An 18,421-nucleotide genomic window follows, 5' to 3' on the forward strand; every position below is an offset into this window, starting at 1 on the left:
ATTGAATACTTGTTTTTCATACATGGCGCAAAAATATTACGTCGATGTCCATGAAGATAGTCGCAAGCTGTGATTGGCTGTCGTACGACCTTGGCGCATTATGTCAAAATAGTGAAGTGATTCAATGTTTATTCATAGTCTAGCAAATTTCACAGTCGATCGATTTATGAAAATGTAAAAAGCAACAAAAATTATACTAAATAGCATTATACTTCTACTCTGGTAAGGTGAGATATGATTTAGAAGCTAACAAGCTATCGCCCGCGACTTTTTCTGCGAAGTATTCGCTTAGGAACTCAAATGTTCGGTATAAAACATAAGTTTTCAATATTAGTTTATAATGGTCTTCATGTCTGAATAAAAATATTAAAATAAAAAGTTTGGTATTATTTCTTTTTCACCTCATAAATAATATGCAATTGCAAAACTGTTAGTGTTGTAGATATTAAGGGAATTCAAATTATTTAGGTGCATTTCGTGGTAAAATGATAATTATCCTAACAACATTATGTCAAACTACGGTTCGTAAAAAAACGTTTAAACCTGTTAGTCTGTAAAAATACTATCAACATTTAAGAGTTCTACTCTTGTTGGTAGAACAATTTCCACTTTTTCCTTTCTTCTGCCAGTCTTTTGACCCGCATGATTTAGTTGAAAGAGTTTAATCTCAGTGGTCATCTTCTTGCTTCCTTCCCTTACCCTTTAAAAGGTAGATGCGATTTAGCGACCACATACATTGACTTGGAAACTCAACCTTATTGTATTAGTTATAAGTTACAATAAACATTGTAATTATTGAAAATACTAGCTTTAAAAACATCCTTTGTCAGGTATGTATTCTACCATTTATCTACCATTTTCTTGGCGTACAATAAAAAAAAAAAAAAAAAAGCAATGAAATTTAATTAAATAGAATACATTAAATGAAGTTAAAAATAACAATAAACAAAACATAATCAATTAAAATACATTAGCTAGTCAAAAAAATACAATAAAGTTAAATCACAATCACTCAACAAAAAATAAATCATATACGCTACAATGTCAAAATTTCAAAACCATACATTAATAACCATAAATGATAGTACTCAACTGATTAGTTAATTTGTATTCCAGATATTCTTTAACTGTATAAAAACATATTGTACTGTATTCGATAGCCGCCTTTGATTCTTTGGTAGTTTGCTCCATTAAATGGGGCCTTAAGGGTTAAATTTTTCTTCGTAAATATATTAACATACTGTAAAAAAATACTAGTTAGTAATTTGATTACAAAACTATGTATACATATTAATTATTTCAAATATTAAAATTTTACAGTGTCTATTGTCATTAACCCCCGACGCAAAAAGAGGGGTGTTATAAGTTAGACTGCTATGTGTGTCTGTGTGTCTGTCTGTGGCACAGTAGCTCTTAAACGGGTGGACCGATTTGAATGCGTTTTTTTTTATTTGAAAGTAGGTTTTCTTGCAATGGTTCTTAGACATGTTTTACCAAAATCGGTTCAGCCGTTTCCAGGTATTTGATTCTACATACAATGGAATGGTGGCAACACGACGAGCTGATACTGCAGCAAGGATATCCAGCACATCAGTATACTGTTAAAAAAATTAAAGCAGATATGTCGTGTTTGATTCTTTTTGATCAGTATTTGATTCTACACACAATGCATTGGTGGCAACACGATGAGCTGATGCTGCAGCCAGGATATCTAACACACTAGTACACTTTATAAAAATAATATAACAATAATAAAAAATTAAAAGACATGAAATAAAGCACTTAAATTAAAATTTTAAAAAACCCCAGCAAAAAACGCCAGCAAATATATAAAAAAACGCCCTAAAGAAAACCGCTGACAAAAAAACGCCGCCAAAAAAGACAATTAAAAAGTTGGCAGCGACTTCATCTGCTAAGAATTCGTTTATCACTATCCCGCGAGCACTAGCCTGAGTTAATTTAGCATAAGTACCTAGTATTTTTTTTTTATCTAAGCGTTGTCGTTGTCGGGGGACCGCTAAGGTTAGATAATACTTTAAAAATACAACATATGTACTTTAGTTTCCTGTTAACATTAGCGGTCCCCGACACCGACTACGCTTAGATAAAAAAAAATTACTAGATACTTATACTAAATTAACTTAGGCAAATTTTATAGTCCCCGCGGGATAATGATAAATGAATTCTTCGCAGATGAAGTCGCTGCCAACAGCTAGGTAGTTCATAATTATTTTTTACTTTTTAGTTGTCTTTTTGGCGGTTTTTTTGTCAGCGGTTTTCATTAGGGCGTTTTTTTTTTCCAAAAAATACGTTAACTTCCAATTTACGAACACAAATAAAATTACTTAAAAAGGTTTTCGTTTTCAATTTCTTGTAAGACTCCGATTACAATAAAATGTTTTCAATTTAATGTGTCCAGTCCAACTCTAGTCTTATCAGCTGGTCGCTGTCAAAAAGCAGTTCCGCCAACACGTTATTGTGACATTTGTAACTAGCTTCAGGTTGGCCCAGAAGCCCAGCCAGCGCCACACAACAGCGGCAGTATCGACAAACGTTCACACAACGTTTAGACGTAACAACTCTAGTGTCACTTCATTTCTTATTTTAGTAACTAGATCATTTCAAACTTCAATTTTCCCCGTTTTATAGTTGTTTAAGTGTTAAGTGTATTTTATGATGTTTCAATAACACGCAGTGCCGCGTCCGTATATGCAATATTAAGCAATTACGTAATGGGAATTATTATGCTAGAGAAGTTTAAAGTTTTACCCTGAAATTCAACATGGCCGCTGATACGGGAATGGATACTTGCTCCAGTCCGGAGATCACGGACTCCAGGAAGCGTCCGTTGGACGGGGACTCCGAGAATGGCGACGTCAAGAGGTCGCACTTCAGCTCCGGTGAGTGGCGCCTTCCTCTACACACTATACCTGCGTACCTACTGCTAGGACATAGGTATGTTGTTTTATTTTTACGTAAACTCTTTGACTCTTTAGGTTAGGGCTTAACATTGACTCAGCCGACTCCGGCCATAGAGCGCCAGCCCATTCTTACTAGATTCTTATCAGAATTAATTGTTGTTATCAGTGCGACCTCTTTTTAATTTATGCCGTGTCGACTAAGTTCTGAAAATGTTTTCAACTGTTATGATTGATAAGAATCGAGGTTGATACCTTGTACCTAAGATAATTCTGGGATTATAGCATATAACTTGGAATAGGTAATGTTGCGAGGCTGCGCCTGTGCTGGAAGTGGAAGTTTCACTGTAGTAACATAAAATATTAATCCCGATGTTGATAAGGCTGGCGCAAAGCGGTTTACTTAATTTATCAAAAGCAATTCGACATTTGTCGATAAGAGCTAACCCGCGTATTGTGCAATCTTGTGATACTGTAGTAGTAATTTTTAATGTATGCAATGTTAAAAGAGAGTCGTTGTTTTTTAGTGCAAGACCTGGTGACGGCCTTGCCTCTGGCCAACGGCCATGGCAATATTACGTCTCATTTTGGTGAGTCGTCAGTCTACATCTCTCGCTCCTCATCGGCTTTGTGGTTGTTGTGGCGCATGCTGCGGCCCTCGCTCTCGCCCCCCGCTCGCCTCCGCTCCACCCCGCAGCTCACACCATCTGCTGCCAAACACACACCCGGGACCCAATATCAATAAAGTCTTTTATGAATAGATGACTAATGTGTCATGTAACATGCAATCACAATGTCAACAAGCCCAAACAAGTGCTTAATAATTGAAGCAGGTGGGGCTACGCAACTGGGTCAACCTGTTGTAGTTTATTGGGAGGGACTAATGAGGTATTGGGAATGTGGCAGCGGAGGCAGCGGGAAGTGCGGAGGGCATCACACCTCGCTCGGTGTTGTGCCATATCGTGTAGCTCACCGAGACCATCATGGCTTAGTCGCCGCATCGTCGGTGTGATCACCCAGTGTACAGTTTTCAACCATTATTATTTGGTTACTCGCTCTACTCTTCTTGAAATTTTATTATTTCCCATCTAAGCTTTTAATTCGCTTTATTTATTTGAGAGTCATACATATTCTGAACTAACATATGATTGGTAACTTAACATTTATTTGCATCACCATCAAAATTCAGTAACGTTACATCAGTATTGTAAGTGCTCAAGTAAACTACATCAGTTTGTGTAGTCATTCAAATTGTCAGTAAACACAGCATCTAAGAATAGATTGGCACATCCATTATTTTATACTTATTTAATCAATTCAAAATGATATTGTGTTTAAATTGAACCTGTTCCACATTACCTACCTAATCAAAATAAGCAAAAACTAGCTAACTAAGCTATAATGAGCGAGTGAAGGTCTCGCGCCGACTGTACTGATGACTGGCAAGGTCATTGCCGGCTCTCGTGCATTGCTGCACACGCGTCAACCGATAACAACACTATTATTCACAGCGTAAGGTTGGGTTTCGTTTGTCTTTTGCTCCATTATCTTCAAGGTTTCTGGAAGCTTTGTTGCAAGGTGTAGGTATCAGAGGTTTGGATTGCGTAATGACGTATTAGGTGTGGGACTCCGGTGAGACGCGCCCGTGCTGCCGGAGCAATGCGGCATTCCATATCGTGTCATTACCTACGTGACTGGACTTAAGCCTCGTTTAGATGGTGCGAATAATACCGCGCTAGTGTCGGTCAGGGTTGCCGAGTTCAAAAACAAAAGCCGGACTCGTTTCATTTGGCCGGACATTTTACCCTAGAAGCCGGACATAGGTTCCTTTCTTAATACCTAGCCTATTTAGACCCTTGTTATGCAAGTAAATATAGTTATTGATTGATGAAAAAAAAATGGTTATTTATAGTTCGCAACACGACCAGATAATTATGAAAATTGTTTTCGTTGATAATTATCCTGTTAATTCAACAATGTAATATTTAAATAAAAATATTATTTAATTGTTACATTTCTCGTGTTCGGAAACACAATCGATGTGACGACAAAAAAGCGACGCACTGTACCCGTCTAGGATATTTGGATACACACTAGACTTTTCGCATCATATTATTACGCAATTATATAAGTTAAATATTGCCGTCAATGATCGGTAATTATAAATTGATTGGTGCGCGGCTCAGCCATGTAACGAAACGCACGATATCCCCCCGATTCTAGGATAGAGTCTAAATGAAGCTTTTAAGGTGGGGCCACATGCAGTATGCAGTCGCTCGACGCTCGTTCGTTTCCAACGTCAAACCTGGTAACGTGACATTTAGCAATAAATGCTGAAAATGTTCAGCTACTTATCGCTGACAAAAAAACCTCTTCAATTTCGGCAAAAACAGTGTTATTAATTTTTTCATTCACTCCAATTTCTTTTATTTGTACCACTGCTACGACTGCTACTAAATGAGATTAATATATCAGCTTCCAATACCAAGATCATTCCTGCAAGAAGCCATCTTGTCGGTGCTGCTCGACGCGGCGACTTGAGGCTACTTTTTTGAGTCGCGGGAATTCAAAATCACCTTCGAAATGGGGGTGGGGTGACGAGGTTTATCGCTGCAAACGAGTGACTAGCGACTGCATGTGGGGCGGGGGCACCCTTACGTTACTTTGCAGTGCAGCAGCTTTTTATTGAACCATCTTATGTTCCTAAGATAATAGGTATATATTTTATACTAAACGGTCTTAAGCGTTCCCTCGTTGGGCTTTGTTGATCCCGTGGGTAACGGTGCTGGAGGCATTATCTAAATCGCCAGAATCCACCCTCTTACCGGTGACGTCACGCGGGGCGATCACGGCATAAATCACGAACACGTTAGATTTGTCTTAAATGTCAAGGAAACTCATCCGTGTCGTAACATAAATTATAGGAAAGTAAATTCGGTTTCTAGCTAGTTTTTTGGCACACTTGGACATTAGATTATGTTTGTCGCCGAGTCAGGCCGACGTTCCGTGATCATTTTTATGCACATTAACGAATTATAGCTATCAGCCGTCATCAATTTATGCAGCTTCGTTAGACATGCATTTAGGTAAACATAATATTCCAGTTTGACATTGAATTATGCAAAACAGCTGTCATGTAACGTGTCTCATTCAGTGGGGTCTTGTGGGTCACGCCAAAATCCAGTTCATTTTGCAAATAAGCAGTTCTTTTCCGCAGTCTTCGTATTCTTTTGGGTCTTACCAATGTTTTCGGAAATACCCATCCAAAAAATGCGCCGCTAAAAACTATTATTTCTAACTACATATTTCTTGAGGATCATACAGTTGCAAGGCCCAAGCCCTCTCATTCTGAGAGGAGGCCTGTGCCCAGCAGTAGGTCGTATAAATATAGGCTGGGGTGATACAGTTGCACTAGAAGGATTTTTTCGATTATTACGTGATACTGAGACACTCATGTCACGATATTATATTACAAAATAATTGATATAGCAGCATCGTATAAAAATACTGAAGTAATTGCGAATGTTTTGAAATCCGCTATAATATGAATAAATAGTCTAAATAATCCGCACTATGTATATGATTATAATTAACGTAGCCACAGTAATTTGTAGATGGCTCTGTAGCTTAGGCCTGAAATATCCGTTTTCCGAAAATGTATTTTTAGCAAAACGTCTGCTTTTAAGAATGTCAACACGTCTTTTGCATAATGTTAGCTTCTCAAAATGTCAGCTATTTAAAATGGCCTGTCTCCTGTCTCTAAGAATGACAGTTTTTGTATAATGTTCGCTTTTCAGAAAGTGCTTATTCTCAAAATGTCTGCAACTTCAAAATATCCGCCTTCTTATAACGTTGGCATGTCTCCAATCATGGTCTTCAAATTTCATCTAAATCGGTTCAGCGATTTAGCCGTGAAAGAGTAACAGACAGACAGACTGAGTTACTTTCGCATTTATTAGCATTGATTTTAGTAAAAAGCTAAACTACGAAAATCCCTTCGTTCGGGTACGAAACCGGTTGAGAACGAAAAATATTTTGATGTAAAGCAGTAATTTTATATTAGGTATACCTAGATATTTATGTTATCAAAGAGTAAGTATGCAATCAATTAAGCCTTTTACATTTAGAACATTGATTTGAAAATAAAGCAGACATTATAGGAAAACAAACATACCAATATATAAAAATACAACACTATATGAATAGACGACTTCCTGAGATTGTACACATTTTAAATAGCAGACATTTTGAGAAAGCTGACAAAATAGAAGTGCTAACATTGTGAAAACGCAGACGTTTTGAGAATTGTACATTTTAGGAAAACAGACATTTCAGGCCTGAGCCAGTAGTAGTAGATACAGTAGTTGTACGAGTGGTATACAACCGCATTGCAGCATGCGGCACAATCGAGTTTCTTAAACACCTTCCTCTTGAAAGTACTCCAGTGGAAACTAGAGCTGAAATAATTCGTCTAGCACCGGACGCGATACAAATCGTAGGAAAAGGACCGCTCGCACCGGAAAGGGCTGAAAGCGCCAGGGAGCTCTGAAAAGCGCCACGCGGCGCTGAAAAGGCCCGAGCGTTTAGGTAACTCTGGAAATGGGGCAAGCAATCATCTCTAGGGGGCGCACTCTCGTTTTCGCTTAAGATTTCACGAGAAATAGTTTATACTTTATTCGTCTGAGGCAAGAGTAAAAGGGCGGTAATACACCAGGGATGCTCAGAGAGTCTGTAACGGAAGATAAAAATTTATTAACAGTAGCGTCAAAATAGGGCAGGTTCTGAAAGAGCACTTTTTTGTTCAAGTCATGGCGAAGTGCCAGCGTGTTTAACCCAAATGCGATAGGCTGTGCATCCGAGTGACACAGTCAGAGGACGTTGATTCTAAGAAAGGGAATTAATAGGTTCTGCTGAATGTTAGGGATATACATCGTTATGCGTTTATTTCTGATAAAGCTTTTGACTAAACAGAGCTCCTATCAACAAAGTCTAGCTATGTATAGCCGAAGAGTGACTTGCCCTATACTAGTCGAGGTGTTTATCCGAATCGCAAGTTTAATTTGTCAGGTCAATCGTCTGATAAGTAAGCAGGGTTTTCCTGTTAATGTCTGTGTAATTCGTTCACAACGGTTTTCTGTTCATTTATTATGATAGCAGCTAACGAGTGGAACTTTTTACCCGCGTCTGTGTTGATTGAATTCTGCAATCTAGCTGTCTTTAAATCAAGGAAAAATTTCTTGCTTCTTCTTAAACCACATTTACATTTAACATCGGGTGTATAATGTGATCATGATCAACCGCAAGTCTAAGTTCTGTAATAACAACATAATTTTCGTTTCGCTCTAGATCAGTGAGTTCGGAACCATTTTTTTTTTATTTCTTCGTGAAATTTGTAGGCAATAGTCATTCACCCTTCGATCAATGATTATTACTAATCGTTGATAGAAGCATTCACCCATTAAAACACTCACTCTCTTTCTCTGTCTAATCTTGAATTTCAAACCTTTATAACCTTGTTATTTGTAAAGATAGCTTAAAAATTGTTTTTCTATTCGATAATTGTGTAGTTTTAATTTATAAAGCATATACAAAATAGTCAAATACCGTATTACACAATACCTCTCCTTGCAGTCGGGTAAACACACAGTTTTACCTACGATACCTACCCTACTAGGGGATAATTATCTCTAAGTTACCAATGCTCTAGCTAAATGCTTAAACGAGGACTTAAATACTCTCTTCACAGATCAATTGCCGAAACGTAGCCCTCAATTGCCAGCTATCAATACAATACTTTTATCAATGAAGGATCAGCAATTAGGTCCCGTGATAAATATATAGTGCAAATTGCCTTACAATTCATTGATAGTTCGCTCCTTGCTGATAAACCGTATCACGCTACTTATCGCATGGAGCCCCTGTCGAACAGCACTAGAATACCTATTACACCCGTATTATGAACGTGTTATTCAATCTGATTAAATCCGCCTTATTATTGTTAGCAATGCCCTAATTACGTGGGTCATTTATTGTTTCAATGGTATGGGTAGGAATTAAAATAATATTATCAAATCCCTTCATCAGTTCACAGACGATCTCGGGAGGTTAACTATCCCCGGGTTCGGTACCAATGATATATTAAATACCAAACAACGGCTAAATATAAACTGATAGTGGCATCTTCAACCTCAATATGACGGTATCGTGGAAGGTATCAATGGAGTGATATTTGAAAAATTAATTAGTTAAATTGGGGAAGACGATCTAAAAAGACTGTAGTAAACCTAGTGATGATGATGATAATGACATCTGAGCAGTCATTGTGGTCAAAGCAATCAGATTATCACTCGGTTATGACTACTTGAGGTATGTCTGGTTGTGGCAAAAGCCCTTATGTGGTAACTGGCAAGAGACCTTTCATTATCAATGTATTGTTGTAAAAACAGGATTTTAGAAAATGTTTATTGATCAATCTGAAGTTATGAGCAGGTGCTCCTGAATGATACGGACACGGGGAAGCGAAGCTATATAACTTTTAAATAATAATTATAAAGGTAAAAAAACGCTAATCAAACATCGACTCCAACAACACATTGCGCCGCCTATCATAATTACGTGGAAAACACGTAATGGTTACGCCATAGATTTACCTAATCTTGCCATTGAAAGTTAGACCGAGTACTAGTTGTTGTAGAGCTCCGAAAACGTGGCGTGGATGATATCGTGTTTATGAACAATCAATGCATTTGCAATGGAGTTGTCGCAACACGTGACACGTGCTCGTTTAGCTGCCAATGAATTACAATAAGTGTCCATTTTTCTCTACTATTTATATATTGTTTGAAACTTTCACCGTTTCATCATATTTAAGTATTCGCCATTACCCATTTCGCTCGCGGAAACCGTAACTTATTGTTAGATCTAGCAGTTGAATTGAAATTCCGGGATTTTGATTTTTGCATGACGTTATAGGAGTTCACACCCGTCCATAAATTCATGACCATTCATGTCAAGCTGAGTCTGGGTTAGCGGTTAAGATTTCGAGATTTTACATACGCACGTGGGAAAATTGGAAAAATTTAACCTATTAAGTACTTTCACTCGTGTGATTTCAAAAACCAGCCCCCCTCCCCCAGTACGCACTGAGAATTTGAGACCTGCGCTTGAATCTCAGTTGACGCATTGCAATACGCTCTAGTATCTACTCATTTATTTAACAATATCTGTCATAAAACAAGAAATATTTTCATTATATTGCGGGAAGAGCTTTCCCCTGAGGCTTTACCATTTTAGCTTTCCTCTCGTTCCTTTTGGACCAGCTTCCGTATCCGGATATTACGGAGGCGTCGAAATCGCCATGTACGTTTTAGTCTACTTTTACAGAGCAATAATTTGACCGGAGCGGCCTAACACCTATCAATAAATCTCGTTTCACAATTTCTAAAATCAAGTTAAATCAACATACGATGTAGATATTGGTTTTATAATCTTTTTGAACAAGGTCTTTCAACTTGGGTAAGCTTGCGTCCAGGAGACGCCGCTTTTTTGTTTTCATTCGCTGCCTGAGAGCCAATAAGGAATCACGTCGTAACGATAACATTAGCATAAACAAATGACGATCCTTGCTCCCCGTAATCCCAGATTTTGCTATATTTTGTTGCCATAAAAGTTAATCGCCGCTAAAAATCACATACGTGTACTCTAAAACACGGTTAGTAAGGCCTCTTTGAATGCCAGCTGCGTAGTGTGGGATGTTAGGTCAGTACTTTCGTTTTTTTACTGCTTAGTCATGATGTCAGCAGTTGTTATTTACTTTGTGTTACGTAAGCCGATTACTCCTCTATGTTAGAATTAATGTGTCTACGTTTCGGTTAAAGTTAAAGATTTTTCTTGAGCATTCCTAGTGGCGAAGCACTACGTTGAAGATTCATATTTGTCGTGAAGACGCTTAACCTAGATAAGTAGCTGAGTGAACAGGTTAATCGCTCGTGACGTGAAGACTTGTGGCAGGCAGAAGGGGACTTTAACACCACAGGGAGCGCTTTGGGGATGTTCCCAAGAGGCTCTACAATGTGACAGTAATCCACTTGCCCCCCAATGACAACAAATCTAGCGATTCACTCTAGCAGAGCACGCGTACAAATGTTGACCTATATTGCCCGGGCTTTATCGAACACATGGTACAATTAATGTTACTGCGACACTGCCTGGATTTATCGTTCGTATTACCAAAACAAAACAGCCTAACGTCATCGCCAAGATATGGAAAGATTTTGAAGAGCAGTCTAGATATAACCTTCATTACCAACCTATTTGGTTACGTAACCGTATCGTATCTCTTATCTTTGCGAAATTAAGTCACCGAGATTGGATGCGGGCTGGAAATCGATAAGATGTTACAGCCTACTCGGCCGCAACTGTGTGTAGGAAACTCACGAAGGCTGTAAGTAAACAGTAGGATACAAATGAGCGGGCGTGCTAGGCGTTCAACATCCTTGACTTAAGAACTTTGATTGCCCAACACAATTTCTGATTAAACAAATGTGAAAAATTCACACCCTACTGCCATTTTTATATACGTTTGGTTATGTTCTCGATTATGTTGGCAATTTGGCATTGACGAGCGAAGCGCAGAAGCGACGAGTTTCATTAGCGATCGGGTGCCAACTGACGGCACTTGACGCGCTGCAAGCCACTCTGCGTCTTGTTTATAGCGCACCAAAGCATTTATTTTAGTGGCAGGCGATTTAATAGGCAAACACACGTGCACATTAAATTTGTATTGGTTTTATGACACAGTGACAAAAGATAACAGCGGTTGTTTAGTGCTTTTGTTAGATTTATAAGACAGCCGGGTAATGAATGGCAATTTGTTGTAATGTATGTTCTATCGGAAATTCAAAATGAAAGACCCATATCTATTGCTTGTTTGGCGCCCTATCGGGTCCTAATGGATCATCTAATAGTTCTCAAACTACTTCGACGGACACGGCACGAAGTAACATGGAAATAAGAGTATTTTATTTTTTATTGCCCCTATAACTTCTAATTTGCATTATGAGGGTTCGGCCTCCCGAGTTTCTTACTGTTGTTTACTTTTTGCTTATTTACGACGACGCGATTGTAAATACGATTTAATTGTCCGATTTTATGACCGGATTCTGACCCGACCTCTTTCCAGTCTTACTTACCCCATTTTACTGATTCCTAAAGTCGAATTCCCTTGATTTATTACCTATTAAAGTAAATTGCTTCACATTTAAGAAACAAACTTATTCAAGAGAATTCGGTGAGGATTATATATAATACAATTATCCCACTGTAAAAGTTAGCGTTGTATTTGTGCTCTTGTTTCACTACTCCAGTTTATGTTCGCTGTCGATAGTTCTCGAATGAATTACAATTTCGATGAGCCAACTCATTACCAATTCTAAAGTTGGACGTAACGCTCACGTCTGTGTCGGCTCCTCACGATTCGTTAATGGCGTTTATAGATAGCTGTCGATAACCCCGCACGATACACGCCGTGACGGTGATTGTGCTTGCTACTCGAGAAGTCCGATTCGTTATTGCGCGACCTCTCAACCTAAGGTCACGAAAATATAAAAAAGTATCAACATTCTCAAGGCAAAAGCGAGAATTGCCTAAATAAAATAATTCGCAAACACTCGTCACGCATTTGCCTAGATGATAAAAGTTTACCTCCTTTCTCCCTAAATTTGTGTTGACACGATCTTTCGTCATATAAAAGTGGATATTTCTATACCGTGTAGCCCGAGCGGAATCATCCCTCAAGTCATTTTATATGTCCCCTTTGAGTACTTGCTGCGACAGCGAACAAATGCCCAGATCAAAGTTTTTTCGCAGTGCGGACACTGCGGCGGCGGAGGGAACGCCGTAAAATAAAGATATTGCCAAGTTTCCGCGGAACTCCGATAGCGAGTTGTGCTGCTTAATGCGCGCTCGCTGACTCTCAATTGACCTGCTTCTGCGGCTACATGTGTTGAGACCTAATAGCTCTCCACGCCAACTTATCTTCACGTCTTGCTGCACAAAAGGGTCTTCAAAATTGTTCATAAAGAATTTATCTCAACGAACCTTAAATTTACAACAAAGCTTTGCTACAAAACCACTTGGAGCTGAGGTTCGGACAGTAAATTGCGACCTTCTTGGAAAACAGAAATGTTTATTCCATGAATAAATTAAACGGACTTATCGATGATTCCCTTGTTCCATTGCAACTTCGCGGGGCTCTACAAACAAAGGAAAAGTCCAGAGACATTGGTTAAGTTCCCGCGGCCCTTTTGTGCCGTACCTCTCGTTAATTGATTTCCCGAGACTTCAAACTGCCTTGAGGTAAAGTTTAGACAGATAAATTCTTTATTATTGTAGTAGGTATCAAAGAACAAAAACGTGAGGTTGAAAATTAGAGCGGAAAATTTTGACATAAAACGAGATAAAACTGATAAGATTTCCTGAAAGCAAAAAGCTTTTATTTTTTAAGAGAGAGCATAAGCGGTTGGACTAGGAATATAGCGAGAAGTTTATTAGAGGAAATGGACGTTGGAAAGGCATTGTTAGCGAGAGGAACTTTCAAAGTCAGCGGATGGTATGGCACGCCGCGTCAGTTGAGACGTTACTGCAGACAGGTGCTCGCGCGCGGCTGAAAGGCTGAATGGGAATGCCTTGCATAACTCTCTAGCTACAGCACGTGTTAATAATGCTCGGCGCAACTGATTACTTTCTCCGCTCTCAGGAGGCTGCGGCAAGTTCTAGGTTTCTAGTTTACTGGAGCATTACTTATCAATGCGCATTGCGTAAGTTACATGACTGTGCCCTGTTCAACGTAACATGACTCCATCTAATTGTGTTAAGGTCTCTCTCTATCAACTATAGTTTTTCTTGTATTGTAGTACACAAAGTTGAGTTGACGACAAACTTGTTAATAGTCTTTATCACTAGCGAGGTGAAATGGTCCACTTTTGAGCCCATAGACTGTCTGCTGCTGGTTACTGCCCAGCATTATTATTGCTGATGATTGTCAAACGTTATGGAGAGAAAGTCATTATATAACGCTTTCAAAATTGCCGTCTAGTACATTAGGCTGAAATATGAATGGAAACCGTTAAATAGAAAGAGTTTGAATTCACTAAGGAAAAACGCGGTTTCCAGCTAACCTCCCGAGAATTGCTCTGTAATGTAGAGGCAATTCATTTAAATGTAGGTACATTTTATGGACGTGAAACAGTGCAGCGCCCATCTCTTTGAGTGAGCTCTGTTAATGTTCAGCCTGATTGTGCCGGCGCCTTTGATGAACACGTGTTTTAAAAAAGAAAGACATGTTTTAATGATTCCTTCTGTTTTGTTAACAACAGATTTAGACGCCTTGCGAAAGTGATTTAATCACCGGAGGTGCTGAAGTGTCTCAGGACGTTATGCAAAGTTTCCTTTTGTGCAATTATGTTTGAGCTTATGTGGCACGGACAAAGATTTGTATTTGGTTGTGGAGTTTTTGATCTCCTACTTAGCAGACATTTTATTTGCTCTCCTGTTTTCCCAAGTTGTATGACAATTATTAAAACAAAAAAACTCTATATGTCATGCCACCTTGCATCGCATCTCTATCTGCCATTTTGACATTTACTCTAGCTAGAAACAGGCACTCTATTTTATTTAGCTAAATTAATTTAACACACTGTTACTGCTGCCATCCTCAAAACGTCCTGGCAGTACGAAAGTGAGTATCTTACGCTGAAACCAAATATTTCTCACAAGATTGAAAACCCCCAATTCCATTACCATTGTCAAAGCCGCATCACCCGGCCGCGCTGTAACGGGGTCAGCCGGGCTGCGGCATAGCATCTCGATTCATTCTACGTAGGCGGTGCACTAGTTTCCTTGTATAATTTGTCAAACATTATACATCGATTGCAAACGCGGCCCGGAAGGATTTATGACGGGATATCACGAGTTTGTAAGCTTTGTATGCTGTCTGTCTATGGAACTCAATGTCTTCTTCAGGGTAGCGTTTTCTATAGTCTGATTTCAGTTTCAGCCTCCATCCATTCTGTATTCATCGATGTAGCGCACTAAATTGGCATGACAATAGAATGCCAGTGTTCGTGGTTTGTAGAGTTGTCTAAGAAATCAATTTACCTTATTCTTAATGACTTGGACATCATAAATCGTCTTAGTCTATTTCTATTTTTGGCTTGATAATAATCAATAAGCTTTGTGAGTTTCAAAAGGATTCAAAGCAGTATTGTTCCAACGCTGATTAAGATAGATCACTTTCTTGGCTGATTGTACACATTAAACTGGCGTGACTTTCTTATAGCGTGGTTGTAACCATATGTTCTCCACGCAGCCCTTCGTCCACGCACTTGACCATGACCATGACACATGCAGCAAGGCTACTACGAAACTCGAAGTTCGTATCGTACTGTCCCTCTCGCTCTCGTATTAAATAGTATAAGTGTCAGAGGGACCGCACGACACGAACTTCGAGATTCGAGTTTCGTAGTAGCCTTGCAGAGTCCACAACAACAATATTAGTTTTTAAATCATATTAAATTACCAACATACTCATCACGTCGGTTGCCTCGCTACCGAGGATCGTGAATCTTGATCATCTTGACAATATACGCAATAAAAAGTCTTTTAATTACAGTGGCCCTCTTATCTTGATCTAAATGTCGCCAATGCCGTATCGGTTGCCATTGAGGCGATGCGAATATTGGCTGTTGGTTGCGCGTGCGATTATTTTGAGCTAACATCGGTATCAGTTCTTGGTGTCTAAATACACCTCGTACTCAGTCGAGAGAAGGAAAGCGAAACAATTATCGATTTTTCCATTTTAATTTTTAGTTAGCGAACGTCGTTACTTGGTTAACTTTAAAATGGAGAAAACTTGGCATCTCCAGTTATATCGGAACTCAGGCGAGGAATGTTTGAGTTTCGCCGTCGATGGATATGTCATATGTCATATCATCACTTCGATTATGTTTGAAATGAACCTTGTGAACCAAATAAAAAGTAAGAATCAGCCCAGAGACCAGCTCTTTATCTTAGAGGAACCGTTTTTCAAAATCAAGATGTACTATCAAATACCATTTAAAGAGTAATTCTTGTGTGTTAATTTCGGGTAAAATACGCAGTAGGTTTTTGGGGGCGAATAATTCTGGGAAAACGCGTGTTTTCTACAGGAACAAAAAATAACCTCTAGCAAAGTTCAGTCGCCCAGGTACTCTACACTAATGTAATGAAGGGGTAAACTACTTTTTTTATGTGCTTTTATGTAGTGGGTAACCTGAGAAGCTACTGAACGTATTTTAAAACATCTTTTACTGATAATTAAGTTAGATTATTCTGATTAATAAAAGCTCCATTTATCCCTCGCCAATCCGAAGTTCTCATGAGACTCAGATAAAGTAGTAGGCAACAAAAAGTTCACACTAATTTTTAGTTTTCGTAGACAGACAAATATTTTTTTAAGAAAGCTGTAATCCTTGTTTTTTAGGGGATGGCTTAACATAAAACTTCACGCGATTAGTACTCCTTCTACAATTAACATCAGTATTTAGTCTCATGTTCTCAATCAGTCACAGCAACGTAGATCATTAGATTGATTATACTTACATTATCGTCTAATATCCAAAGAACAAAGTTTATAATTAACAAGTCAAAGCATGCTTAATTGATCGTAATTAGAACTTGTTATGTGCTTCCAAAGTCTATACACATTAGTTGATAATTTATTATCATTACCAGTTTCATGTACTGTTATTTATTTATTTGAACCAACGAATGAATAACATTATCATGTTCATGTGGCTATTTTAATTCCAAGATTATTTCTATTTTGGGATGACACAAATTGAAACTTCCTTCTTTTGTGTTGAATGACGTCGTAGCTAAACTAGGACTGGAGGCGAAATCAAGTACGTGTACTATACCCACTGCATTTGGCAACATTTCATATTTTTATCACTATAGTTTCTACAAAAAAGTGAATTACAATTTGCAAATTCTGAATCCTGAGATTGATCCTGTGTATGTCAAATGTAAAGCCAACATGTTGACATAATTTTTCAACTAATTTATACGAATAAGTATGCAGTTTTTACTTTTTATCTTGAGTTTTTTTTTAGATTATTATAAAAAACATTTGAAAGATTGTTAACTCATTACTGTCGTTACCTGCGCTAAACACCGCCATACATCAGCACGGGCTCAAGGCAGCCCATAAAAGAGCTTCGGAGGCTCTGGAGGCCTGTCGAGCGAGACTCATCCGACCTGCCATACCGCTCAATGCACCTCACTTTACTGTGGTTATCTTGGTTCTTGACATCAACCAAAACAAGGCGCTGTACTATCGCTTTATCACTGACCAGGACAATTCTGCACAATCATGTTTATTCTAAGCTGTCTATACACATAAACTGGATACTGTGCTGTAATCTTAATTGAAATCAGAAAGTAATGAAAAATGTGGTCTTTTCAACAGTCCGCAACCCCTTTCCGTAACATTGTTTAAAGTAATTAAAAAAATGACCTTTGGGACTTTACGATCTTTAAACACGATCCAGCGAACCTTTTTACCCGAGACGCAGAACATTAGATGCGTATGTACTTTTCAGTTTAGCTGATTAACGTAACCATTTCGGATGGTCGTGCTCGAAGATCTTCAGTACTTACAGCTAAACTCTTAGTAAAGTGACGCCTGACTGAATCAATCAATCAATAAAATTGTGTGTATGCTGGATCGGAATACAAGCATTCTCACAGCACAGTATCCCAAACACATTGTACCCTGTCTGACATATCATCTCGTTCGCAGCGGTGGAGCCAACGTACCACTTCAAAATGCTGGTGCCGTCGATGGTGGCCGGAGCCATCATTGGCAAGGGCGGCGAGACCATCGCGCAACTCCAGAAGGACACCGGCGCGCGAGTCAAGATGTCAAAATCACACGACTTCTACCCAGGTGAGTCTAGACATTTAGTTGTTCAAAGGTGTTTTTCAATTTTTCATTATCACATTATAACAAGATCTGAGGCGAGATGTTGATTAAAACTAATTTAATTGGTCGATTCTATGCGCCTGCTCATTGGAAGAGCAGCCTAAGTCATTAGTCGACTAATCGACGAATCGATTCTTGCTTTATCTATCTTACCACTCAGGTTTAATGTCATTTCCAAATCACAAGGTTTTCTAACTAAGAAGCGAATGCTGACAAACTGCAAACAAAAGATGACTTCGTCGCTGTTTCTGGTGAATAAAGTATTCTTGTAATTTTGTGAAATGTTAACTGCGAAGCCTACGTCAAGTAGAACATAAGAAAGGTTGACTTTTACTGGCGACTAAGTATATAAAACATTTAACTAAAAACCTAGAGTCCGCGGGGAATGATGCAATGAGAAAATTAAGCCTAAAATGCTAATTATTCTAACATACCAAAGACGTCTGAGGAATAAAAGGGTGTCGATTGATCTTCCAATTGA

General features: G+C 38.6%; 1 protein-coding gene across 8 annotated transcripts in view; it reads left to right on the forward strand.

Annotated features, from left to right (window-relative positions):
• The first annotated feature begins 2,501 nt into the window (after nucleotides 1-2,501).
• ps (RNA-binding protein Nova-1-like protein passilla) overlaps nucleotides 2,502-18,421 on the forward strand; it is a 49,590-nt gene continuing 33,670 nt past the window's right edge. For 7 of the 8 annotated variants that reach the window (XM_074093953.1, XM_074093959.1, XM_074093955.1 and 4 more), the window contains exons 1-3: nucleotides 2,502-2,900; nucleotides 3,446-3,508; nucleotides 17,758-17,904. In XM_074093953.1, the coding sequence (XP_073950054.1) occupies nucleotides 2,783-2,900; nucleotides 3,446-3,508; nucleotides 17,758-17,904 (328 nt within the window). In that variant the 5' untranslated portion in view covers nucleotides 2,502-2,782. The remainder of the gene's footprint in view (nucleotides 2,901-3,445; nucleotides 3,509-17,757; nucleotides 17,905-18,421) is intronic. The other variant, XM_074093960.1, reaches the window with a different exon arrangement.

Source organism: Choristoneura fumiferana, chromosome 11 (assembly GCF_025370935.1).
Source record: "Choristoneura fumiferana chromosome 11, NRCan_CFum_1, whole genome shotgun sequence".
Classification (NCBI taxonomy): domain Eukaryota; kingdom Metazoa; phylum Arthropoda; class Insecta; order Lepidoptera; family Tortricidae; genus Choristoneura; species Choristoneura fumiferana.